This window comes from Elephantulus edwardii, unplaced genomic scaffold (assembly GCF_000299155.1).
Source record: "Elephantulus edwardii isolate Elephantulus edwardi_28Jun2011 unplaced genomic scaffold, EleEdw1.0 scaffold00075, whole genome shotgun sequence".
In the NCBI taxonomy this organism is placed as follows: domain Eukaryota; kingdom Metazoa; phylum Chordata; class Mammalia; order Macroscelidea; family Macroscelididae; genus Elephantulus; species Elephantulus edwardii.
Window position 1 is genome coordinate 8768785 of NW_006399825.1, and position 27595 is coordinate 8796379.

At 35.7% G+C, this 27595-nt stretch overlaps 1 protein-coding gene across 1 annotated transcript in view; it reads left to right on the forward strand.

Moving 5' to 3' along the window:
• The window catches only part of NBEAL1 (neurobeachin-like 1), a 201231-nt gene that overhangs the window by 36844 nt on the left and 136792 nt on the right, over positions 1–27595 (forward strand). Inside the window, exons 3-6 of the mRNA XM_006889152.1 lie at positions 5416–5577; positions 21815–21896; positions 22435–22562; positions 25002–25084. Of these exons, the coding sequence (XP_006889214.1) occupies positions 5416–5577; positions 21815–21896; positions 22435–22562; positions 25002–25084 (455 nt within the window). The remainder of the gene's footprint in view (positions 1–5415; positions 5578–21814; positions 21897–22434; positions 22563–25001; positions 25085–27595) is intronic.

The following is a 27595-nucleotide window of genomic DNA, read 5'->3' on the forward strand; positions in this document are numbered from 1 at the left end:
TCATAAGGAAAAGGGGATGGCGTATTCTCTTAGCTACTTCCTGCTGTAAAGGGACGCTGTAGGTTTCAGGGGGAAGATCTCTCACTACTCTAAAGGGCCCCGTTGGCAATAGGAAACATGTAGACTATTGTGGAGATTGATTTTGGAATTTAGATGCACTGTTATCAGTTGTGCTTAGCCGAACATGTTCATATCCTTGAAGATGTATCATGGAAGTGTTGTAACCTAGAAGACACAAATTTCACTAACAAGTTAAAAGTACATGAGTCAAAAATTAAAAAGCAATAATATTCCAAGTAGAGGTTCTAATAGTGGCACAAATCAAGTTACAGAGCAAAGGTAGTTCTTAAAATAAAAGTCCTATAGAATAGCACTTTGTCTATTTTTTAGAGCCTCAGAAGCCTGACGGAGGGTTGCTAAGTCCAGTCGACTTAATAGCAATGAGGGTTTTTAGTGGCAGTATGGTGGTTAAATAGTAGAAAGATGAGACAGAGATAGCTTAATGAAGAGATTGTTTCTATAATGTAGAAGGGCTTTATTATAATAATTTACAGCGCTCTCTCAAGTTTTGGAATCAGAATGTGGTCCTACCAGTGGTTTGGAATACTGGAATAAAGTCAACCAAAATTTCTACAATGACGTTATCATCAGCAGTACACTTAAAATATCATCTTTCTTGGAAGATCATTATCAAAATACTGTTATTTAATGAAATTAAGATGTAGCATGCCAAGAGTGTTGCTTTTATGATTTTATTAAAATTATATTTTACGTAGTCATAAAACTGAAATATGAATTTTTATTTTACTAGTTAAAAAATTATTAAGTCCTGACTATATGAAAAGCATCATATACAGCAAGTCTTGTAACTTTAAAGGTTACAAATTCATGGATAATCCTCATTTTAAGTAAACTGACTTTATAGAATTTTCCAGTTTAGGAGAATTTCCTTATGCCCATCAGGGATTACTTTGGCTAAACTTTAAGGTCTTGACCTTTAAGCTGTGTTTCTTTCCCCATGTGTCATGTAGATAACAGTTGGGAGTTATTTACAGTAGAGACTCAATAGCCAATCAAAAAAGACTGGAAAAAGTATTTATAGACTGGGGAATTTGACTAAAAGAGCATAGCATTTTGGTCAGTATAATCTTGTGTGTGCCTTTGAGTCAGAACCACTAATAGCTGACTCTCCAGCAGGTTTTCAGAGGCAGTAATTTGTACAGGAGAATATTGCCTATCATCCTGTGAACCACCTTGTGAATTTGAACCTCATGCCTTTGGGATTGCAATGCAGCTTCTTATCCACTAGGCCCCAGAGCACCCTAATAAGTTCTCTGAGGTGGGAAAATGTCCCCAAAATTTTAAATACTCACATATTAGGAACATGACTATCTCAACTTTAAAAAATATGTAGGTATTCTATAATATTTTTCAATTTTATAATGAAAGTCAAAGAAAAACTGTTGCAAGGTAATTTTTTGGTACTAATGAAGAATGCAAAAAGAAGTGGGGAAAGGCAATGACATAGTAAAACACTAGGTTATATAATTCAAGTTGGTTAAACAGTAAAGGTAGGTACTCATTTTGTATTATTTAGAATTTGAAGCATCACAAAAATTAATAGCAGATTACACTAAAAGGTGGAGGCCAGAAAAGTCTGAAAAGTTCATTCTATTAAACCACTCCATTCTGTTCCTCATTCTCATGACCCAAAACCTCCCTTCTCTGTGTTTTTTTGTTTGTTTTTTAATTCCCCCTCTGGCAATTGGCTCTAAGGTCTTTGAGAAGCTCATTCAGCTGTTGAAATCATCACACTGGGTTGAGGCAGCTGGCTCAGCTCAGGAAACTAGCCCAAGCGAGTGGAGAGCCTCTTCTCCCTCCAAGGCAATTCTAATGGATCCTTCTTAACAAGTTCAGTCAGCACATGCTTCGGGCAACTTCATACCCTCAGTTTTACAATTTCTGAATAGAGTGAATGTTCCCCAATTAGACATAATATCCATATTGATCAAGTAGCTGAGCTTTAGTGGGGTGGAGTCTCAAGGATATCAAGGGATAGAAAAGCCATTTGGAAAAATAAACCCTTGATACCAATATTTATAAACATTTTAATATGACGTTTTATGTGTTTATGTGAGTACTGGAATGAATACACTTTAAAGTTTTAAAGTGAGTGCAATAGCTTCTTATTACTTCAATAATAAAGTACTAGTGATACTATATATTATGTATTATTTGAAGAAGAGACTATGTTATGTATTAATTACTATAGTCTTTAATATGGATAGAAGCTGTTTAACAAAAAACCAAAAATTCTCACTACTGAGCCACTTGGCAGCACTATGATGGATAGAGAAGAGATTAACGTTGTTAACAATTTCAGCTTGCTCAGTACCACCATCAACACTTTTGGCACCAGCAGTCAGGAAATCACAAGATGGATTACATTAGGAAAATCTGCTCTTGGGGAGCTCTCCAGAGCAATGAAGTTAGGTTAGAGATGAAGGTGTGCCTTATTCAGGCCATGGTATCTGCAGTTACTTACTATGCATCTTAGAGCTGGACCAGTGACTAAGGATGCCAGAAGAAGAATCAATGCTTTTGAGATGTAGGGCCAGAAAAGAGTATTGAAACAGACACCATGGTCTGCCAAGAGAACAAACAGGTCTGTTCTTGAGAGAGTGAAACCAAGTTTCTCCTTGGAGACGAGGATTTTGAAGCTCTGTCTGACATACTTTGAGCATACTTCCAAGAGGTACCACACCTGGCATGATGATGCCTGGAAGGATGGAGGGACAGACAGCCAGAGAGGAAGACCCTAGAAGAGATAGATTGACACAGTAACTGGAGTAATTGAGAGTTGGTGTTTCGGAGTCAGTGAAATTGTCTCAGGATAGGACAGGATTCAGAGCTGTTGTACATAGAGTCAATAAGAGTCACAGGAAACTCGATGGCACATAAAAACAACAATAATTTAATTGTAGGAGCTTTTTAGTCCAATTTTCTTTAAATTTTGGCAGTTTTTCTTAATACTGTTGTTTACCATTGGGTTGGAACCAACTCATAACTGACCCTCCAGGAGGTTTTCAGAGCCAAGCACATGAGTGGAGATTGCTCATCTTTCTCCTGCAAAGAAGCAGGCCTAATTGAACTGTGTCTTTGCATTGACAGTGTAATAATTCCTTACCTCCAGGCCACTAGAGCTCTCTGTTTTTCCTAATAGTGATAAGAAACTGTAGTGACTTATGAAAGAATTTTCAGAGCTTATTGGTTGAGAACATGTATTTTTTGTTGTTTACATATATCAAAATACTTTCATGTCTGTTTACTGGTTGCACAACTCTATTAAAAAAGACAGATGATACTACAATGTATAGATCTGAAAAAATTAGGAGTTACATGCTACAGAACTATGACTTAGTACCCAGGTCTTCTGACTTTGAATCTAGGTAAAGGTTTTTATTTTGAGAGACACCTCGAGGAGCCAGTTAAACCTGATGTTGTCTTCTGTCTTTAAAAGAACTATGTTGTCAAACAACTGTGATATATCATTATTTCACCCCAGTAACAATAGCAAAGTTCAACACAGGAGCAAACAATGAATGCTAGAGAGGTTGTGGAGAGATTGGGACCGTTATTCATTGCTAGTGGGAGTGTAAACCACTATGGATGGCAGTTTTGATACTTTCTTAATAAGTTGAAAGTAGAAATACCATTTGACCCAGCAAGGCCACTACTGGGAATATATCCTAAAGAAACCATAACTACCATCCTAATTGGTATATGTATACCCATGTTTATTGCTACATTATTTACAGTAGCAAAGAAATGGAAGCAACACAAGTGCCAATCAACAAATGAATAGATAGAAAAACTATAGTATATTCATATAATGGAATACTGTGCAGCATGGAAAAGCAGTGAACTCATAAAACATTATAAAGCATGAGACCCTGTAGGACATCATGTTGAGTTAAATATCTCTGACACAAAAGGACAAATACTGCATAGATTATAAAGCAGGTCTGACATGGGGGATTGGGAGGAGAATAGGATAAGACTGGATGACCATTCCATTGTGTTCCAATGAAGGAAAGAACTGAGTAAAAGGAATATGTGATTAGGCCTTATACATACAACAACAGTCCAGAGTAAGAGGTATATCATTGCAAAGAGGGCTAGGGTGGGTAGTGGGAGGTAAGTAACTGTACAACAATGAATGGATTAAAAGAAAAGTTAATTAGGGAAGGTGAATAGGAGGGGAAGGGGGTAAAATATGCAATGATGAATGAATGAAAATATAATTTATCTGTAAATGTTTGTTAAAATCACAATTAAAATAAAATTTTATTTAAAATAACCATGTTCTTATTTGTAACCTAATTTTAATAAAATATTAATGCAGTATTTTAATTTTAAAAATGCTTTTCATACTCAACCTAGATTTTACATTTACCTCTTTATCTTTTTCTTTTTAAAATTTTATCTTTTATTGTCATATATAACATTTCACTCTTTTTACTCTTTTAGTGTTCCTTTTGGTGACTATAATTATATTTATTCACACTATTGTGTAGCCATCATCAAGTTCCAAAACATTTTACCCACCCCAATAGAAACCCTGTACCCATTAAGCAATAACTTCCTAGTCCTGCCGTTTCTCAGCCCATGGAAGTCACCATTCTAGCTTTTTCTCTATGAAATTACTAATTCTAAACATTTCATATAAGTTGTAAATCATACTGTATTTGTCATTTTATTTTGGAGTGTTTTTAATAATTAACAGTTATTAAACTACAGTTATTTGATGTGTTTGGTTTTTTTAAATTTTTTTAAAATTTATTTTATTATTTTGTGTGTGTGTACTGTCAAATCAGATCTGACTGGTACAGGCGGAGGACATTGCTCCTCCTTCTCCAGCAGAGCATCTGGTGGATTCGAACCGCGTGTTTGTTTATTTTAAAGATGGTGTGTACCATCGTTGGAAGCAACCCATAGCTGACCCTCTGGATGATTTTCAGAGGCAGTAATTGCATGGGAAGAGATTGCCCATCCTTCTCCTGCTGTATGTATGTATGTATGTATACACACACACACACACACACATACACACTCATATTACTATTCGTATTACTAAGTAGAAAGATTAATTCATACTCTAAATACGTTCTTTAAAATAACAAAAAAAATGAGTCTTCTGTTATTAAGGCTCCTCTGAGAGAATCTCCTGTACTATCTCGTGATGCCTTACAGAGTACGCGTAGTATTGGTAAAGAGTAAAAAAAAAGGAAGAGAAACAAGCTGCTCTAACATTTGAGTATGAAACACCTTTTTTTTTAAGTGTTTCTTTGAAGTACAAGACACTTTCTTTACAAATTTAAATATTACTGTTCTTTTATTTTCCTTGTATTATAGAGTAGATGATGTGCCTCCCGGAATATCTCTGCTTCCTGATAATATTCTTCAAGTTCTGAGGATCCAGCTGCTACAGTGTGTGCAGAAAATGGCAGATGGATTAGAGGAACAACAACAGGCTTTGTCAATTTTGTTGGTCAAATTCTTCATTATTCTTTGCAGGTATATAGTTTAAAAAATATTTGTTTTAAAATAGATATTACCAAAATAATAGTGTATTTATTATTTTATATTATTTGTTCATATGAAGCCTTAAACTTGTATACATTTTTAATAAGATTATAATGTATTAGTTATTAGAAATATTGTTTTTAGCTATTACCTATCTACAGGGAGATTAAGCCAAGGTATATATGTATATAGATTAGATACAAAACTTATAGCAGACAAGGACAAGAAGGTTTTTTTTGCCACAAATTTATTGTACCAATATTTTCTCTGTGGATCTCACCTGTTAACATATTCACATTTTAATTTTTATTCATTACCATTTGTGTAAATACTATTTCTAGTCACTGATTTTATCAAAATGGTAATTCTGTAGATTTTTAAATTTTCCAGACGTATAAATTAAGTTGGTCATACTTAGATTTACCCTGTGGGTAAGTAAGGACTTATGCTGCCAGTCCAAACACAGGCAGTTTGAATCTATCAGCTACTCTGACAGATGAAGATGGGCATTCTCCTCCTATGCCATTTATAGCTTCTGCAAACTCACTGGAGGGTCAGCTTTGAGTTGGTTTTGATTTGACAACAGTAAGTGAGTGAGGTATTAATGTCAAGGTTTATTAGAAATACCCTTATTTATAAGATTTCTGATTCAAAAGACCCTAGGCATCTGAATTTTTAAATATATTCCGTATGAACTTTGTTCAAAAGAATTTGGAAACAGGTGGATTAGGAACTTCTTGAATTACTTTTTGTTGTTGTTGTCGTCATCCTATACTATATAATTTAGGCTTTTAAACAGTTTTTATTCTTAATTAATACATCAGTAGGGATTAAAGTGATATTTTTACATTTTTTAATTGTTTGCTCATTGCCTTTGATTGCAGGAATCATGATAAGATTTAGAATTACTAAATGTTTTTTCTGTAACTTAGATTCTCCCAGATACTTAGGCATATTTTAATTATCATGCTGTTCTTTATCCTTAAAATTTAATGTAAGAATTGAATCTGTTGAAGAAAAAAGGATTATGTAAATAGTAAAGCATGATTTGAGCTCGGTAATAATTTGCTGTATTTCTCCTGTTAATTACCTACCATAATATTATTGCAGGCAGAAATCCTGAAAATAATTCTTTTAAATTGATCATGTAAAGCTTTTGATAATAGAAGGAAGCATTGGAATGCTAAACATTTTTCAGGTGAAATTTTTTAATGTGGGATATACTCTTTGATGATAACTTTAATGTTCAATAGTGGCCAATTATAGAATATGTTTCTGCTTCTATATTTTTCAACTTTTTTGGTAAAAAATCAAAATAGCAAAATTTTATTAAAAAAAATATCTAAGAGAAAATTAGACCCAGAGCCATAATGTTGCAAAAATTGACAGTTTTCATGTTTTGCATCTTCATAATTGCATTTTTACCATTCTGAAGATATGTTTTAAATTTATAAAATCAATAACCTATGCTCTCTTTCATGAGCCACAGATTACAAAGTTGTACCTAAAATATTTAAGTAAATGAAAATAACATTACTCTTTGAAAGACTTGAATGGAGGCAAATTACCTTTGACTGATCAATTTAGTAGTTACAGTTGATTAGACAGCACTGAAAAACAACAAATTTAGTTCTAAACTTAATTTACGCCTATTTGAGTTAATAGTGTATCTTTTTCTACTTATTCTGCTTTTAGCCTTCTCATATTTTTTTTATTGTAACAGCGTTGCTGACATATAATTCATATCATTCCATTCATCCATTTAAAATATTCAATGGTGTTCAGTATTTTTCTAATTATATGGAACCACCATCACAGCCAATTAAGCACATTTCATCATCCAGAGATGAATTTTGTGCCTATTAACAGCGATTCCCTATTCTGTTTCTTTTACCTCTCAGCTTTTCTGTCTCTACATAAGTTTGCGCATTCTTGACATTTCCTATAAACAGAATCATAATCTTTAGGTTTTTATATCTGGCTTCTTTATTTAGCGTAATGTTTTTCAAAGTTCACCTGTGTTACAGCATGTAATAATACTCCATTTATTTATTTTTTTAATACTTCCTGTAGTTTTGAGACTGAGTATTGTTCCATTGTATAGCAACACAACATTTTATTTATTCCTTTATCAGTTGATGAAGTAGTAGATTTTCATTTTGGCTATTATGAGTAATATTTAAATGAAGATTCAGATACAAGTTTGTCTATATTCATTTTTAAACTATCTGAATCACAGTTCTCTCAAGAGAAGTATTTGTATCTATTTCAGATAGCTAGTAATGAAGGCTAAAAGAGACAATTTAATCTATAAAAAGGGTCATCATAATTCCTCACACATAGAAGACGTTCACTTTCTTTTATTTTTGCTATACTTAATGAGCCCCAACACAAATGTTGTTGTTGTTATTGTTGTTATGTGGCGTCGAGTCGCCTGCAACTCAGCGACACTATGTATAAGAGCCCTAAACTCTGCCCTATCCTGTGCCAATCTCACCATCTCCAACACACCTACCCCCATTACCAGTCACTGAATCAATCCATCTCATCGAGGGTCTTCCTCTCCTGCACTGTCCCTCCACCCTTCCAAGGATGATGTCCCTCTCCAAAGACTGGTAGCTCCTTCCAACATGTCCAGAGTATGTCAGATGAAGCTTCAGAATCCTTGCCTCCAAAGAGCAGCCCAGCTTCACCCTCTCCAGGACAAACCTGTTTGTTTTTCTAGCAGTCCATGATATTATATTCAATATTCTTCTCCAACACCACAGCTCAAAGGCATCAATTCTCCTTCTATCATCCCTAGTCATTGTCCACCTCTCTGATGCATAGCAAATGATTGCGAAGACCATGGCATGTATCAGGCACACCTTAGTCTCCAGAATAACATCTTTGCACTTCATTCAGCATTTTAGAGAGGTCTCTAAGGACAGACATTCTCATTGCAGTACGTCTTTTTTTTTTTTAATTTAGGTTGTTTATTTTTCATTTCAATGAACATCTACAGAGATTTTGGAATTCCATTCATTCATTGTTGCACCCTTCTCCCCGCACAAACCTCTCCCCCTTCCCCCCCCCCCCTTTGCTCTGAAAAGCAAAAGGAAAACTCCCTCATTGGTACACAATCCCACCCCCTATCCCCAAATATAATCCACTCTGCAACCCTCATTGCATACTCCTACGATAAAAATAATGCCCTAAAATATAATACTTTTAGACTATTCTCCCCCCCATAGACTTCAATGACGTAAACATATTTCATCCAGTTTTTCTCAGTCTTACCCCCACTCCGATGCTAGCCTCATTCTACAACAGTGGCACCATATAGCATTTGTCCCTTTGTGACTGAGATACCTGACTCAGCATAATGTCCTCCAGGGTCACCCATTTTGAATAATATTGCATGAGTTCCTTGTTTTTCAATGCAGCATAGTATTCCATTGTGCGAATATACCACAGCTTCTCTACCCCATTCATTTGTTGATGGGCATTTAGGTTGTTTCCAACTCCTTGCTATTGTAAACAAAGCCGCGATAAACATGGGTATACATATATCTACTTGGATGTCATTTATGGTCTCTTTAGGGTATATTCCCAGTAGTGGAATTGCTGGGTCAAATGGTATCTTTATTTGCAACTTTTTGAGAAAGTGCCACAATGCTTTCCACAGGGGTTGCACCATTTTACACTCCCACCAACAGTGAATAAGGGTTCCAGTCTCTCCACAACCTCGCCAGCATTTGTTGCTTGCTGTTCTGTTAAATTTTGCTAGTCTTACTGGAGTGAGATGATATCTCATGGTTGTCTTGATTTGCATCTCTCTCAGGGCTAGGGATTTTGAACATTTCTTCATGTGTTTGTTGGCCATCTGAATGTCTTCCTTGGTGAAGTGTCTGTTCATATCCTGTGCCCATTTTTCAATTGGATTATTCTCCTTGATCTTGTTGTGGTGCTCGAGTATTTTATAAATTCTAGATATAAGTCCCTTGTGTGACATGTCATTACCAAAAACTTTTTCCCAGTCTGTGGCTTCTGTAGTACATCTTTTAATTTCTTGGCTGCTGGTGCCAAGAGTATTGACTGTGGATCCAAACAAACCAAAACTATGAACAGTCTCAATCTCTTCACCATACATTGTGATGCTGCCAGTTGGCCCAGTGGTGAGAATCTTTGTTTTCTTGATGTTGAGTCTCAATCCACACTGAAGTCTGCAGTCCCTGACTTTCTACAGCAAGTATATTTTACAAGAAACATAAACATAGGCTATACACATGGATTTCACCTGACGGTATGCATAGGAATCAGATAGAATTGCCAGAGAACCTCAATATCAGCTGTGAAAACTAGGCCTGTTGCTTATTGTTGAAGAGATCACCAACTACTCATATGCAAGTTTAAGCTGAAGTTAAGGAAAACCCACAGGAACCAAAATATGACCTTGAGTCTATCCTACCTGAATTTCAGAACTATCTCAGAAACAGGTTTGAGGCCTTGGACACTAATGAGTGAAGACCAAACGAGTTATGGGAAGATAGCAAGAATATCATCCAGGAAGAATTCAAAAGGCCATTGCAAAGACGGAGGAGAAAGAAAAGACCAAAATGATCACAATAAATACTGATACTCATGGTACAAAAATGGTTTCCCAAAGAATCTCATTGAGATTCATGTACTTACTAGAGAAAAGTTAGTCTGCTTTTCTTTTCTCCTAGGTTTTCCTGTCATTATGAAGTCATCTTTATTTCCCTACTGAATTTTTTATTCAATTTTCCCCTCCCTAGTGTCTCTATTGTATTTGACACCTTTTCTGTTGCATATCAATATTACTTCTGGTTGTAGACATGAAGTAAAGCTTACATATAGCATTTGCTAACTGAAATTTGTGTTTTAGCAATTAGAAATTTTGTACCTTACATTTCAGACTTTGTTTTCACTATTTAAACTTTTAACACAAAAATTCTACATGGTCACATATAATAGAATTGAAGCAACTCAAGTTGTTTTTTTATGATTATTATTTACATAAAATCTTCTCTATAAATATAGGAATATAAAGTATAAAAGGAATTGGAGACTTGAAATAGATTTGACTGGACTTGAACAATTCCAAACCTTTATTGATTTACCTGAAAATGAATTATGTTGTCCAGGTTGTGAAGGGAGTAATTGTTTAACTTTGCGTTCACTGAATTAACTTGTATGTGAAACATAATGTTTATGAAAAGACAACTAATAAAACACCACTTACATGAAGCATGTATCTTCAAAAATAATAATAGCAATTGTTTTGGAAGTCAGCCTAATAGAATGTATTTTTTTTAGCATGGAATATTTTATTGCTGATGGTTAGAATTGCTAACATATGGTAATAATAAAAAGCAGATTGGTGTTTGTTGTTTTAGTGCTATCTGTAAATTTACTACAGACATTGTACTTCTTTATTACCTAGCAAGTATGGCAGATTACTCCTCCTCCCTCCTTGTTATGACACTGTTTTATTATAGAATGTGGATAAAATGAATGCCTCATGTATGACCAGCTCAGTACATATCAGAAAGTGAATATGGTGCCATTATCACTCCGGTAAAAAATAAGGCATAACTGATAACTCCAGAAGCTTACCTCATTATCTCTCCTAATTGCTACCCTTTTTCTACTCTCCAAAAGTAATTTGTTAAATAGTATGGATTTTTCCTTTTAAACTTCTGATAAGTGTAATCGATCATTTAGTTTATATTTGATTTTTTAAAAATTAATTTTGTTGAAAATACAGCAATAAGTATTAATTCAGTAGTTTCTGCATGCACCATTTAGTGACATTCTTCAAGCTGTGCAGCCATGCTTACCTGCTTTTCTGAATAGTTTCTCCTTTAATTACAAAGGCTGACTCCTTCCCAACTAACTAATCTTCGTAGTTGCTAAAGTCAGTTGGATGTCTTACACAAAATTATTAAAAGAGCGTGATATTGAGGGCAGATATTTCTTATGAGTTAAACTAAACTATTATTTGTTTTTAAGATGACTTAAAAGAATAATTTTGGTTTAAGATTTAAAGATTATCTCAAGTCAGGGCAGTAGTTTCATATGTTCGTATTGGCATGGCGTATGGAATCCCAAGGATTTGAAGTTCTGTTTTGCATTCGGATTAGGATTTTTCTATGGAATCTATACTCAAAATGTTAAGGCATTGTAGCTAGGCATCATCATCCAGTTTTTCTGATAATACAGTAAAGAAGACAGTTTACAAAAGCAATTAGTTTTATCTCTGTTTTCCTCTTCCTATCCTGACTCCAATTATTGATGGTTGCTTTAAGGCTTTTTTTTTTTAAGTGAAAGTTTACAATTTTTTTTTTATTTGAGTGAAGTTTATAAATCATACTGGGTTTTCATTCATTCATTGGTAATCATAACATTATAGTTGATTAATGCAATTAATTACAATGCCTGGATTTTCTTTCATGCAATTTACTTGTTTTTTTATTTGCTTCTTTCTCCCTTCTCATCCCTGGTAATCCTCCAAGATGGATTGAATCTGTGTATGAATCTTTTTTTTTTTTTTAAGAAATTTTTTTTTGTACTGGCTTACTTACTAAGTTCATATACATTGTTTTTCACACTGTATCTTTCCCATTTTCTTTACCCACCCTCCCTCTACCCATTAAATTGTACAACCCTATGATTACCTCCCTCCCCACTGTTATCCCTCTGCTCCTATCCTGCCCGTGGATTCTCAGACGTCTTTTACTAGTTATCGTTCTGTTTCTCCAATAATGGTCTTATACAGTGTTGATTTTTATGGAACTGACTGAATTCACTTTGCATAATGCTCGTTAGTCCCTCTCAAGCAAGGTAGTGATTTTCAAAATCATTGTTTCTGCTTGCTGCATAGTAGTCCGTCAGGCGAATGTACCACAATTTCTTAGTCCATTCACTTGTGGTTGGGCATTTGGACTGTTTCCAGTAATGCTACTGTGAACACACTGATGTACAAATCATTGTTTGTGCCTCAGTTCTCATTTCTTTGGGGGTATATTCCAAGCGCTTGGGACAAAGTGCTCCCTGGAGTCCTTGGGACAAGGCTGAGAGGTTGAACACTGCCACCACCGCTACATGAGAGACAAGTTCAGGGGAGCCAGGAAGAGGAGCGGGAATTGGGGATCCCAGCTTTGTCCCCATCACCCAGACAGGTAGCCATCCCAGAAGTGCGCGCCCATGTAGTGCCCCCAGAAAAAGAACACTACATACTAGATCTATAGGACAGATCACCCTCCCTTGAGAAATATTGTGACCATAGTGTGCTGTAAATGGAAGGGAATATGCCCAAGCCAAAAGAAGTTCAACCTGGAGCAGAAATGAAAGGGAAAGAACTTTTCTTCAGAACCATCTGGAATAAAAAGGCTTCCCTAACATTAGAGCTTTATATTTGGACTTACAGGCCCCTGAACTCAAGGGACACTGAACATAGCATAAGAAATTGGCAACATCTTGAAGAATCACAGAAACCCACAAAGCTTGAGATACAAGTATTAGATCAAGGGGTGTATAGCAGGCAATAGGTGTTGAAGGGAGTAGGTGGGAATAGAAGGGAATACTGGCGGAGCAGGGAAAGTGATGGGTCAAGAGACTCATGTCAAGGGAAGGGACAAAACTAAAACTACTGGCTATTTCTACAATTGGGGAAGATCTTTCATTTGCATTGTTCTGTAAAATGCTTGTCTGTCAGATACTTTTCTAAATCTGAGCATTCGGATTAAGACAGAGTAGGAAGAAGCATTTGCCATCCACTTCTGAAATATCAGGCCTTTGAAAACCCTATGTACAACAGAACACACTTAGACTAGCAAATAGGACAATAGATATGGAACTTTCAAGTATGGAAATAGAAAGGAGGAGGAACAGTTGTAAGCAAACACTAGTGGTTGGAACATGGAATGTGAGAACTGTGAATGTGGGAAAGTTGGATATTGGCAAGGAAGAAATGGAATACATAAATAACATACTAGGTATTGGCGGGATGCGGATGGACTGGCATGGGACATTTTGAATCAGATGATCATATGATCTGTTTTGCTGGAGATGAAAAGGTGAGAAAAAATGGGGTTGCTTTCATATTTAAAAAGTCATTTCTAGATGTGTCTTGAAATATAGTGAGTGACAGGGTAATATCCATACGTATACAAGGAAGTCCAGTGAATACGACTATCATTTAAATATATGCACCAACAACCAGAGCTAAAGAAGAGGAAATAGATGATTTCTACCACCTTTTGCAGTCAGAGATCAATTAAACATCAAACATGCAATCAAGATGCATTAATAGTGATGGGTGACTGGAATGCAAAAGTTGGGAACAGAGAAGAAGGATCAGTAGTTGGAAAGCATGGACTTGGTGACAGAAAGCTGGAGATAGAATGATATAATTTTGCACAATTAACAATTTATTCATTGCAAATACATTTTACAAGAAATATAAACACAGGCTATACACATGGATTTCACCTGATGGTGTGCATAGGAATTAGATAGATTACATCTGTGGAAAGAACCACTGGAGAAGCTCAATATCAGCTTTGAAAACTAGGTCTGGTGCTGATTGTGGAACAGATCACCAACTACTCATAAGGAAGCTTAAGCTGAAGCTAGGGAAAGTGAAATCGAGCCGACAGGAACCGAAATGTGACCTTGAGTCTATCCCACCTGAATTTCAGAACCATCTCAGGAACAGGGTTTACTCATTGAACAACAATGAGCGAAGACCAGATGAGTTATGGGAAGATATCAAGAATAGCATCTAGGAAGAGTGCAAAAGATAATTGCAAAGATGGAGGTGGAAGAAAAGACCAAAATGGATGTCAGAAGAGACTCTGAATATTACACTGGACCGCAGAGAAGCCAAAGCAGAAGGAAGAAATCAAGACATTAAGGAGCTGAACAGGAGATTTCAAAATGCTGAGCAACCAGACAAAGTAAAATAATATAATGAAATGTGCAAAGAGCTGGAACTCACTCAGCATTTCTAAAGCTCAAGGAACTGAAGAGGAAATTCAAGCCTCAAGTTGCAATACTTAAGGATGCTTTGGCAGAATATTGAGTGATCCTGCAAGTATTAAAAGAAAGAAGATGGAAAGAGTATACAGAGTCATTATACCAAAAATAATTGGCAGACACAGAAGAATTTAATGAGACAACATATGAGCAAGAGCCTGTGGTGATGAAGGAAGAAGTTCAGACAACTTTGAAAGAATTGGCTAAGAATAAAGCCCCAGGAATTGATGGTATACCAGTTGACATATTTCAACTAACAGATGCTGCCCTAGATGTCCTCAACAAGTTGTGTCCAGAAATCTGGAGAACAACCACTTGGCCAACTGACTGGAAGAGATCTATATTTGTTCCCATCCCAAGAAATGTGATCCTACAGAGTGTGGAAATTATCTAACAGCATCATTAATACCACATGCAAGCAAGATTTTGCTGAAGATTATCCAAAAATGACTGGAACAGCACATCAACAGAGTACTCTCAGAAGTGCAGGCCAGGTTTAGGACAGGGCTGTGGTAGTAGGGATATTGTAGCTAATCTTAGATGGATCTTGGCTGAAAGCAGGAGTACCGGAAGAATGTCTTTGTTTCATTGATTATGCAAAGGCATTTGAGTGTGTGGATCAGAACAAACTGTGGCTAACTCTGAGAAGAATGGGAATCCCAGAACACTTGATTGTGCTAATGAGAAACCTGTACTTGGACCAGGAGGCAGTTGTCAGAATAGAGCAAGGAAATGCTGCATGGTTCAAAATTGGGAAATGTGTACACCAGGGCTGTGTCCTGTCTTCATACCTTTTCAGTCTTTATGCAGAATAGATTATCCGTGAGGCTGGCCTCTATGAGGAGAAATGTGGCATCAGGATTGGAGGAAGAATCATCAACAATCTGTGTTATGCAGATGACACAACCTTGCTTGCTGAAACTGAAAAGGACCTGAAGCACTTGCTGTGGAAGGTCAGGGACTGCATTCTTCAGTATGGATTGAGACTCAAAATCAAGAAAACAAAGATTCTCACCACTGGGCCAATTGGCAGCATCATAATGGATGGTGAAGAGATTGAGATTGTTCAGTTTTGGTTTTCTTGCTTCCACATTCAACACTCTTGGCACCAGCAGCCAGGAAATTAAAAAAAAAATGTTGTAATGGGAAAGTCTGAGGTTAGAGTCCTCTCTAAAGTGCTGAAGTGCAGAGATATCAGTCTGGAGACTAAGGTGCCCCTGATAGATGCCATGGTCTTTGCAATCACTTGCTATGCATAGGAGAGCTAGACAGTGACTAGGGATGATAGAAGGAGAATTGGTACCTTTGAGCTGTGGTGCTGGAGAAGAGTATTGAGGGTACCATGGACTGCTAGGAAAACAAACAGATTTGTCCTGGAGAGAGTGAAACCGGGCTGCTTCTTGGAGTTAAGGATTCTGAAGCTTCATCTGACATACTTTGGACATGTTGCAAGGAGCTACCAGTCCTTGGAGAGGGATGTCATCCTTGGAAGGGTGGAGGGACATTGCAGGCGAGAAAGACCCTTGATGAGATGGATTGATTCAGTGACTGGGGTAATGAGGGCAGGTGTGTCTGAGATGGTAAGATTGGCACAGGATAGGGTAGAGTTTAGGGATGTTGTACATAGTGTCACTATGAGTCGCAGGCGATTCGATGGCACATAACAACAGCAATATTCCAATTAGTAGAATAGCTGGGTCATATGTAATTTCTATGTTCAGCTTTTTGAGGTAGCACCAAACTACCTTCCAGAGTGGTTGTACCATTTTACAATCCCAACAATGTATAAGAGTTAGTATATCTCCACATCTTCTCCAACATTTACTACTTGCTGTTTTGTTAAACTTTACCAGTACTACTAGCGTGGGATGGAATCTCATAGTGATTTTAATTTGTTTCTCTCTTATTGCGAGTGATTCTGGGCATTTCTTCATGGCCGTCTGAATATTTTCCTCTCTGAAAGACTTTTGTCCATGGCTTTTGTCCATTTTGTTATTGTGTTATCCTTCTTTTTCTTGTGGAGGCCCTGTAGGATTCTATAAACTTTCGATATGAGACCCTTGGCTGAAATGGTATTGCCAAATGTATTTTCCCAGTTGGTAGGTTTTCTTTTCACTTTGTTGGAAAATGTTTTTGATGCACACAAGGGTTTAATCTTTAGAAGGTCTGATTTAGTTTTAGCCTCTCCAGATTGTGCATTTCTGGTTGTATTTAGCAGTCTTTTTTATACCATAGATAAGGCTGTGTAAGCTTGATCTCAGTCTGTCTCTTAGAAACAATATAGTTTGGGGCTTTACTCCTGGGTCTCTGATCCACCTTTAGTATGGCTTGAAATGTGGATCCTGTTTCAGTTTTCTGCAGTTAGCAATCCATTTTTACCAGCACCATGTGCTGGTGAGGTGGTATTTTCCCATTTGATAGGTTTTATTTCCTTGTTGAAGATCACTTGACTCTGAATCCATTTCTGGGTTCTCGGTCGTGTTCCATTGATCTGTACAACTGTCATTGTACCAGTATCATGCTGTTTTGGTTACTCTCACTGAGTAGTAGGGTTTTTATTTTTTAGAAGTTTAATTTTTTTCTTCTTCTTCTTGTGAACCATGGAGTTGGATCCAACTGGCCAGGAAGAGATTGCCTCTCTTTCTCCATCGAAGCATCTAGTGGATTCAACCCATGTGCCTTCTGGATTGCAGTTCATCTTCTTGCTACTAGGCCACGAGAGCTCCCTGGGTTGTAGGTTTTGTGGTCAAGTAATACCATGCCTCCCACTTCATTTCATTTTTTCAGAAGTGCTGTGCTTATTCAGGGTCTCTTTCCTCTCCAAATAAACTTGACATTTGCCTTTTCTATCTCTTTGAAAAATGATTTTATTACCTGTAATGAGATTGCATTGAACATGTAAATTGCTTTTGTTAAGATTGTCATTTTCATAATATTGAGTCTTCCTATCCATGAATAGCGCACATTTTCCCATCTCTTTAGGTCTTTTATTGTGTCTTGCAGAAATGTTCTACAGGTTTTTTGGGTGCAGATTTTTTTGTGTTTCTAGTTAGATTCTCTCCTAAGTATCTCAATTCATGGTTGGCTGTTGTAAATGGTATTACTTTCTTGGTTTCTAAGTCTCTTTGTTACTGTAGAGAAATCCCACTGATTTTGGATATTGATCTTATGTCCTGCCATTCTACCAAATTGGTCTTCTAGCTCCAGCAGATTTTTGTTGAATCCTTTGGGTTTTGTTTACACTATCATATATTATCTGCACATAGTGATATTTTAACAATGTCTTTGCTGATCTGGGTGCCTTTTATTCAGTCAGTATATAAATCTTAATGGGAGAAAGCCGCCCATCTTTCTCCCAGAGAGCAGCTGGTTGATTCAAACTTTCAGAATGCAGTCTTTTGGTTTACCAGCACAACCAAAAAAATTTATTGTTAACTACCATTGATTGAGTCACTGTCTTCTAGTAGATTCCAACTTTTACTGACACTTGGCATCAGGTTTCCAAGATTATAAATCTCTTTTTTTAAAAAACTCGGTAAAGAACTTTATTAACCTTTGTTTCAAATAACTTTATTAATCTTTGTTTCAAATTTTATTCCTAAACTTCTTTAGCTTATGTGGCTATAAAGAATGAATTATAATAAGTAAAACTGAAAAGTGCTGTCATGTCCAAAGGACTTGGGCCTAGAAATGTTAGAGATCTAGATTTTATTAGATCCAAAAGTTGTAATATAAAATAGGAATTCCAGGTAACTTCTTTTGAGTTTTATGTTCTTCAGAAGGCATCTGAAATCAGTTAACCTCATTGTTTGAAGCCCCATCTAAATTCTCCCGAAGACCTTGACTTCATTGTTAGAATCTCCTTAGCAAGTGGTCCTCCAGAGATAGTTTGGCTTGCCGGGTTTCTGCCGTTCTTCGTAAACTAGTCAGACTGTCGACTAACCTGGTTCAAGATGCTGGACAGCACTGCTATTAGTTGCTTTGTCTCAGCATAGCCTGTAACTTTGAAAATGTTGACTGCTGTAGATACATGAACTCTAGGATTATTAAAGTGGATCAGTGTTCCTTGGTTTGTAAACATAGTCACCTATTCAGTAACAGATACATTGTTTATTCCTTATTTCTTTCAAAACTGAAGTCTTTTGTCTTCTGCTACACCTGTTTTAAGAAACACTTCCTTTTTTTTCTGCGAGTAGTTCCTTTTCTACCCCTGTGGAATGCACACTTGTAGTTTGGCAAGTTTCTCTTGATTCATGATCATTTCTTTCATCTTGTCAGAGTAGATAGGGGGCCGTGCAGGGCACTAGGGCTGGCACTCAGGGAGTTCTTTGGCAGAGTAGCATAAATAGGCAAAGACTGTAAATATTAATGGGATGAAGTTGTTCATCTTTCTTCTGAGAAGCCACTAGTTTATTTCAATGACTATTGACATGCATCCTTTTGGTTAGAAAGGTAACTCGCTATAGGCTATGCTGTCAGAGCTCTTGTCAGTAGGGTTCCCTGATACAGTTAAGACGGAGATAGAGAACTGTTTAAAAGGTATATATGATTAAGTGTTATTGTCATGACATGAGTCTAGAACGAAAGTTGCATAGTCGAATGGACTTGGGGGGAGGGATAGTATAACAATGAAAGAATTTTACTTTTCAAAGAGAAGAACGAACTGGAGGGGAGGGCTGGGCAGGGAGAAAAGTGCAACAATGAATGAATGGAAATCCAAAATCTCTGTAAATTTTCATTAAAATTAATAATAAAAAGGGGGAAAAAGAGTGAGATGATTTACTCTTGTCTCTATGAATGCTGATCCGTTCTTTTTCATTTGTATTTCTCCCTCCCCCCATTTGTACTTTTTCAGTCTGGCCTTTTGGTGGTCTTTAGCCAGAATTCAATTCTTCTATCCCTCCTTAGACATTGTCCAGCTCTCTGATGTAAAGCAAGTGATTGGAAAGACCATAGCCTGTATCAGGCTCACCTTAGTTATGTTGAAAAGAGGGACCAGTCCTTGGCGAAGGACATCATGCTTGGGAGAGTGGAGGGACAGCACAGGAGAGAATGACCCTCTATGAGGTGTATTGGGGTAATAGGGGTAGATGTGTTGGAGTCAGTGAGATTGGCACAGGACAGAGCAGGGTTCAGGGCTGTTGTACATAGGGTCGCGATGAGTTGCAGGCAACATGATGGCACATAACAACAACCACAAGCCAGAATTGGAGAGACAACTCTGCGTGTTCTGAATTCCAGCTTTGTCTTTTTTCAGCACTGTGAGATTGTCAGAAGCACTCATCAGCTTCCTATCTTCCTCTGTCAGGACTGTCAGAAATCTGGAGTTCCAGAAATGCTCTAATTACAGTTTGTCTCTCCCAAGGTGTCCTTCTCATGCATTCTGTGCTTGCCTTCTAGCTTTCTGATGTCTTGAAACAAATTAAAATTTTTTAACATGCTTTTTTTTATAGTAGTACTTGGCTTCCTGTTACTAGAAAATGAACTCTCGTGTAGGCTTCAACTTTTACTTTTGCACTGTGTTCTTTGTCTCTTCCAGGTTTCAAGCTAGTCTATCTTGTTAACAAGTACTGTTTTAAGATAGAAATTGTTTTTGAAAACCATACTTTTTCACAATTAATAGATTGTAGATTTCTTTTGTTATGCTAACTAAAATTCTAGTGATTTTTGATACAGTAGATGTTAGCATTTTATGTGTTATATCCTAGTCTTATAAAAAGTAAGCTTTATAAGATATTTTATTTTTATTTTTATAAAATATTTTTCCTTTTTTATTAATTTAGTGAAAGTTTACAGAGACTTAGGGTTTCCAGTCATTCATTGTTGCACTTTTCTCCATGCCCACCTCTTCCTTCCAATTCACTCTTCTTGAAAAGTAAAAGAAAAATTCTTTTCTTTTAAAGAGTTCTCTCCCTCATCTGTTTCAATACAGTATACATCATTCCTCCCCTTCTTCTCTGCCTCCCCTCAACCCCCGTGTTAGTCCCGTTTTACAACAGTGGCCCAATACAATATTTGTCCTTTTTGTGACTGAGTTATTTCACTCAGCATAATGTCCTCCAGGGTTATCCATTTTGCATAATATTTCATGGGTTCCTTTGTTTTCAGTGCTGCATAGTATTTAATTGTCTGAATATAACAGAGCTACTCTATCCATTTGTGTGTTGATACACACTTGGGTTGTTTCCAACTCTTTGCTATTGCTTACAAAGCCGCAGTAAACATGAGTGTGCCTGTATCTGCTTGGGTGGCAGTTGTGGTTTCGTTAGGGTAAATTCCCAGTAGTGGAATTGCTGGGTCAAATGGTGTTTCTATTTGCAACTTTTTGAGAAAGTGTCATAAGCCTTCCAGTGTGGTTGCACCATTGTACACTCCCACAAACAGTGAATAAGGGTTCCAGTTTCTCCACAGCCTCGCCAGCATTTGATGTTTGCTCTTTAGTTAAATTTTACTATTCTTACCAGGATGAGATGATATAGTTGTTTTCTAAAAATATTTTTAGAACATTAACTAAACTCTAAATAACTGGCTTGATTTTTTTTTTAATAAGATGCTGTGTCCTTTGGAGTATGTAATAACACTTGCCGTTCTCTTAAAATTTTTTAATATTATGCAGAAAAAATCAAACATGTACATACCTTAAAAGATTACTTAAATTTCAAAGAACAAGATGGAAATTGAAAAAAATATAGTATAGTGGCAACAGTATATAAAACCTTTTGCACTGAGGGGAGGGGAGAGGGAAGGACAAATCTGAGTGATGTTTTTCCAATTTTCTTATAAGAAATAAGTGCTAATTAATATTTACTTCTTTTTGTTTATGTGTGTGTACCGTCAAATTAGATCTGACTGGTACAGGAGGAGATTGCTTCTCCTTCTCCAGCATAGTGTCTGGTGGCTTCGAACCGTGTGCCTTCGAGCGGAGCTTCTTGCCCACCAGAGTTCCCTCTAATACTTACTTCTTAAAGATTGTCTCTTTATAGTAGTTAATTGGTACATGAGGTCTGTTCACATTGTCGGTGGAAAAAAATACTTCTAAAAAATCTTGGAGGTATTTGAAAAATAAATATTGTTTACATTTAGGTTGACAATACATATCCTTTAATGATCATTTTGAGTACATGAGCATACATATGACTTATCATTCATATGTAATAAAAGTGTGCCTGCTTGTTTTTTGCCACAGAAATTTATCTAATGTGGAAGAAATTGGGACTTGCTCTTATATCAATCATGTTATCACCATAACAACATTCTATGTACAGCAAGTAGGTGTGAACCATTATTCTTATGCTTTGTTTTCATTATGTTCAATGAAGTGGGATAAATTCAGTGATAATAAATGAGAAAAATATGAAAATTATCATGAGATGCTATATATGTATAGACATACACCTTGTTTATGTATAAACAGTTGGTTAATTTTTTTACATTGATGCAAAATTAAGCGTTTTAGAAATGACTTTTAAAAATAATGCACCGTAAAAAAAAAATAATCCACTGTGTCATAGTATATATTTATTTCTCACACACTGACAGTTTGGAAACCACTAGAGTTCCCTACTGAAAGCACGGTGTTTTTTGAAGAACATCCAGTTTTTAAGTCTTTTCTAGAAAGGTTTTATAATTCATAAAACTATATGTATCTTTAGGCTAAAAGAGACTATTAAACTTACTTGAAAGAAAATGATAAATCATTTGATACGAGTGAAATAGATGATGTATTAATGGTTTGGGTAGGTAGATACTCCGCATATATGTGGATTAATCTTTTTCATTAATCTCTTATTAAAAATTTGCTCTCAGTTGAAAAGCAAAAAAAAGGAAAAGGAAATGGCTGATCATACATCAATTGAAGAGTTTGTAATCCATGCATTGGCATTTTGTGAAAGTTTATATGATCCGTATCGGAACTGGAGACATAGAATTTCAGGGTATGTTTAATAAATCACAATTATTCTTTTACTTTTTCATTGTTGTACATTTTCTTTTCCTCCTCCCCCTTTTCTTACCCCAGCCCACCCTGCAACACACTCCTTGTTTTAAATTGTTGTCATACATGCAATATTTGTATAGTATTTTAAATGTGGTGATGATAGGATGTATATCGCTTAAAACAGCTCTTGTATTTTATGAAAGCAATTAGAAAACTGCGTTTATAATCACAAATATAAGAAATGTAAAATGGTTAAGTAGGAATAAAATAGATAAAGATATTTACCCCTTTAAGGACACTCACTGATGGTGTAATCTGTTGGGAGTTAATACAGGTAAGCCCCAAGGTGCCATCTGTGTAATGAGATGAATTCACCAGCAATTTGATGGGGAAAAGATGGGCAATCTTCTCCCATAAAATTTACAACTGAATTGGTTCCTACTTGATGGCAGTATTTTTGTATTGACATGACAAGAAAGCATACACACACACACAGACGCACACTCACATCTAAATTAAGTAGACGATAATGAACTTAGAAAACTCACATGAAAATATAGATTTTGAAGTCCTTTCTTCTGAAACAAGTGGATATCTATTGATAGCTGTTACATGTTTTCCCTAGATATCATCAGATAATAATGGTATATTCAAATACCCATATTCTGTCCTAACATTTTTAGTTCTAGTAACCTTTTGAAACCATATAATCTAGATTAGTTAAAAACTGTATGTCACTCATAGTAATGTTTTTTCTTTATGTTACCATGCTTTATTTTCACCACAAACATAATGAGAATTGTCTCCTTAGCTTCTGTTCCTTGGTGCCTTGGTGATCTTTATGTGACATTGCATCTGATTGCCCCATCTCTGTTTTTTTTATTTGGTTAAGTCTGCTCTTTTATATCTCAGTAGAGATTGATTTAAAATACACCCTATAGTAATAATGTCTAATTAACATAACAAAACTCATTCCAGAATGGAATTGTAGCCACAGTTATATTGGTAAAGTTCACAACACAAGTTTTGGCAAGACACAAATCAATTCACAAATTGTAGAAGAACATTTTTATTATGTAAATCAGATGAAGATGTTCATTATTGTAATTTATATCACTAAGTGTTAGATGTAACCAATATACTAGGTAATAGTATACTTTGCAATAAATGCACAAAATAAAAATTCCATTGAGAAATCGAAGTTCTTATAGATACCATTTTTTTAGAGTAGTACAAGTCTACAGATAATTATACAGAAATTAGAGTTCTGTTGTGTGTTTTATCCCCCTACATACTATTTCTCCCATTAGTAACATTTTCCATTCATGTCATGCATTTTTTACAAATAAGACTGATACATAATTACTAAAGTACATAGTTTATGTTAGAATTCACTTTTTGTTTTGAAGAGTCCTTTTTTTGTGGTTGTGGTTGTCATTGGTTCATTATGATGTTTGGTATATGTGTTATACCATGTGTCTAATACTGGGATATTGTACAGAATAATTTTTGTTGTTTTATTGTGTAGGACAGCACAACTTGCCTGATGTTTGCTAGGTTGTGACATTTATGGAAGCAGATTGTTAGGTGTTTTTTCCTGATGAACCAGTGGGTGGGCTTGAAACTAACCTGGGCTTTTTACAATAGTTTTAGTGTCCACTAAATAATTTTTCAGTTTTGTAACATGAATTTTTCTACCACATGACTGAATATTTATTTGAAACTTTATTAAATGTATTGTTGTAAAGAGAGAACTCTTTCATATTGGTCTTAATGAAATATTAGAATTCAATGATCTAGGATTTTATGTTTAACGTTAACATATGACTAAGTCTGTGATTTTCTTTTTTAAAAATTTTCCACTGATCCTGCCTTGAAAATATCATAATGATAGCAGCCTTCTTTTGCTACTTCCTGTATCCCTAATATGCATCTAAGATTCATTTTCTTTGAAAGGTTTTTAGTGAACCAATGAGATTGTCATTGAAACTATTGACATTGCCAATAAAAAAAGAGTTTCAAAGTCCCAGCCTATACTAGATCTGTATCCATAAGACAAAAAACGCTAAATGATTCTGAATTTATGTATGTCAGAAAGGATCATTTGCCAGATTTCAGTTACACTATTGTAATACATATTTAATTAGATGTCAGAATACTAATGAATGTGTTCATTTACTGATTGTAAAATTTAAGGGCTAATTCCTTGCTATTTGGGGATTTCACTTCCTGACAATACTTGACTTAAACAACTAAAAACCATTTCTTTATTCAAAAGAAGAAATCTTTTAATTGGTAAACATTTAGGAAGTCAGGGAAATACATTTTTCTGTACACAAGTCAAGATTAAAAAATTAAATTGTCTTATAATTGCTTTTATAACTAAGCTATTTCTGTTAGTTTATGTTCTAATTTGTTAATTTCTTTTTACCTATAGGCGAATCCTTAGTACTGTGGAAAAGAGCAGACAGAAATATAAACCAGCTTCTCTCACAGTAGAGTTTGTCCCCTTCTTTTATCGTAAGTAATACTTTTAGTTTCTCTTAGTTTGATTTTAATCTACTCTTTTGTTCTTCCTCTTGTTCTGACCTTGATTTATCTTTGTGAATAAGTGATATAGATTGTAAGTGCCTGTCACTAGAGTACTTGATAAGATTTTTTATTATTCTTGTTTAATTTCCTGCTCTCTTTCTTTTGAAAAAAAAACTGAATGTTTCAATGACAATAGTATATTTTAAAAATTTCATGAAAATGGAATGCCTGGAGCAGGTCATTATATATGACCATATGAGCCATAGTTTTCTTATTTAAAAATATTGTCATGCCGTATTTTAAGAATACAGAAATCTATACACAACATAAAAGGGACATATTTTAAAAAGTATATATTTCTCACCCATATTTGCCAGATGTTAAGATTTTGCTCTATTTGCTTCAGTTTTTTGTTTGTTTCCTAAGACAGACAAAAATCAGTCCATTGATTGCTTGGTGGAAAGTAGCTGTGGTGCCTACTCTTCTTGGTCTCCTGATGGCGTTGACTTCCACTACACAGTCAGGCTCACATATCTACAACATGCCATGCTTGGCATTGTTTTCACATAGAGGATACAGGAGAGGAACCTCAGTATGTCACTAGACATTTAGCATTGTTTCCATTTAGCAGAAGTCTTCGTAACAGTTAAGGCTTTCTTTGGTCCTTTGAGTGAGGGTATAAGACCAGTTTGGTGCATGTGGGAGCCTCTCTGGCATAGAAGTTTTTTAACTCATAAAGGCTATTATATCTTGGCATATGGGCCTAAATTACAAGATAGGACATAATCGTGCAGTCTCACCAATTACGCATTCATGTTCTTTCTGTCTACATTAAGGGGCATTACTAAGCACTGTTGCTTTTTAGATTTCCAATGAAATAATTCTAGGTCTATTTCCCATTTTGTTTCATATGCCATTGTGTTGCTTCTGACTTACAGGAACTTTAGCAAAGAGTAGAGCTTCCCCATGGCTTTTCCCTGTTGCAGTGTTGTTATGTGATTTTGAGTCTCTTGTGACTCATAGCGACCCTTTGTACAGCAGCCCTGAAACCTGCTCTGTCCTGTGCCAACTTTACTGTCTAACACACCTATGCTCATTTCCCTAGGCTGTAATTTCTATGAAATGGAGGCCTGATAGTGTAGTTGTTAAATGCTTGGCTGCCTTTTTTTTTTTGTTAATTTAGTTACTTTTTTTATGTTATATTCCTAGTAATAACGTTGCTTGATCAAATGGTTACTTCCATTTCCAACTTTTTAAGGAGACACCATACCATTTTTCACAGTGGTTGCACCGTTATATTGACCATCCCTTTCATGCGTGTTCCTATCTCTCCACAGCCTCCACATTTGTTTTCAGTCTTACTGATACTCACTGGGATGAGTTGGTATCTCGTTGTGTAGATTTACATCTTATGGCTAGTGATTGAGAACATTTAATAATACATTTATTGTTACCTGAATGTTGTTTCTGTTGAAATGTCTGTTCATGTCTTCTATCCATTTTTAATATATTTGCCTTTTTTTGATGTTTAGGCATGAAAGCTTTCTATAAATTTCAGAGATTAGTGTTTTTTCTGATCTATTTATTTCCAAAATATTTCCCCTCAATCTTTCAGTTGTTTTTTTCTCTCTTTGATCCATATAAAATTTTAATTTTTGAAAGGTCACATAAACCTCATTGGAAAACAAGGAACTCATGAATTATTATACAAAATAGGTGACCCTGGAGGACATTATGCTGAGTAAAATATCTCAGTCATTAAAGGACGAATATGGCATAATGCCACTGTTAGAGAACAGGACTGGCATGGGGACTAGGAGGAAACTAAGAAAAGAGGGGATAAATAATTTACATGGCATTGAAAGAGACGAGGGAGAGAACTGTATAAAAGGAATATATGATTAGCTATTATTGGCATGACAAGAGTTCAGAATAAGAGCTGAATAGTAAAGTGGTCTGGGAGTGGGTATGGACTGTGTAACAATGAAAGAACTTCTTTCCCCCCCCCAAAATAAAAACAATCTGGTGGGGATGGGAGGGAGGAAAATGCCCAACAATGAACTGTTGGAAACCCAAGTTTTTGATATACTTTCATTAAAATCTCAATTTAAAAAAAGAAAAGAGAGGTCACATAAACCTAGTTTGTCCTCTACTATTTTGTTTTTATTATGATTGCTAGTCTATTTATAAAAACTTCCAAAGTTTGCCCCTATTCTTAAACAATCTTTGTGGTTTTGGATTGTACATTTATATCTTTAAGCTTGAGTTAGTTTTTCTGTATTGCTTCATTTATTTGCAAATAGATACCTAGGTTTTCCAACAGCAGTTGTTATTCAAACTGTCTTTTCTTCATTTGATATTTGTGGATCTTTGAGACATATCAGCTGCTCATATGTGGTTAAAGTTACATCTGGTTTCCTGATTCTGTTCATTGATCTATGTTTCTTCCAATGTCCTGAACTCTTTTGACTACCATGGCTGCGTTGTTGTGTGTTGTTA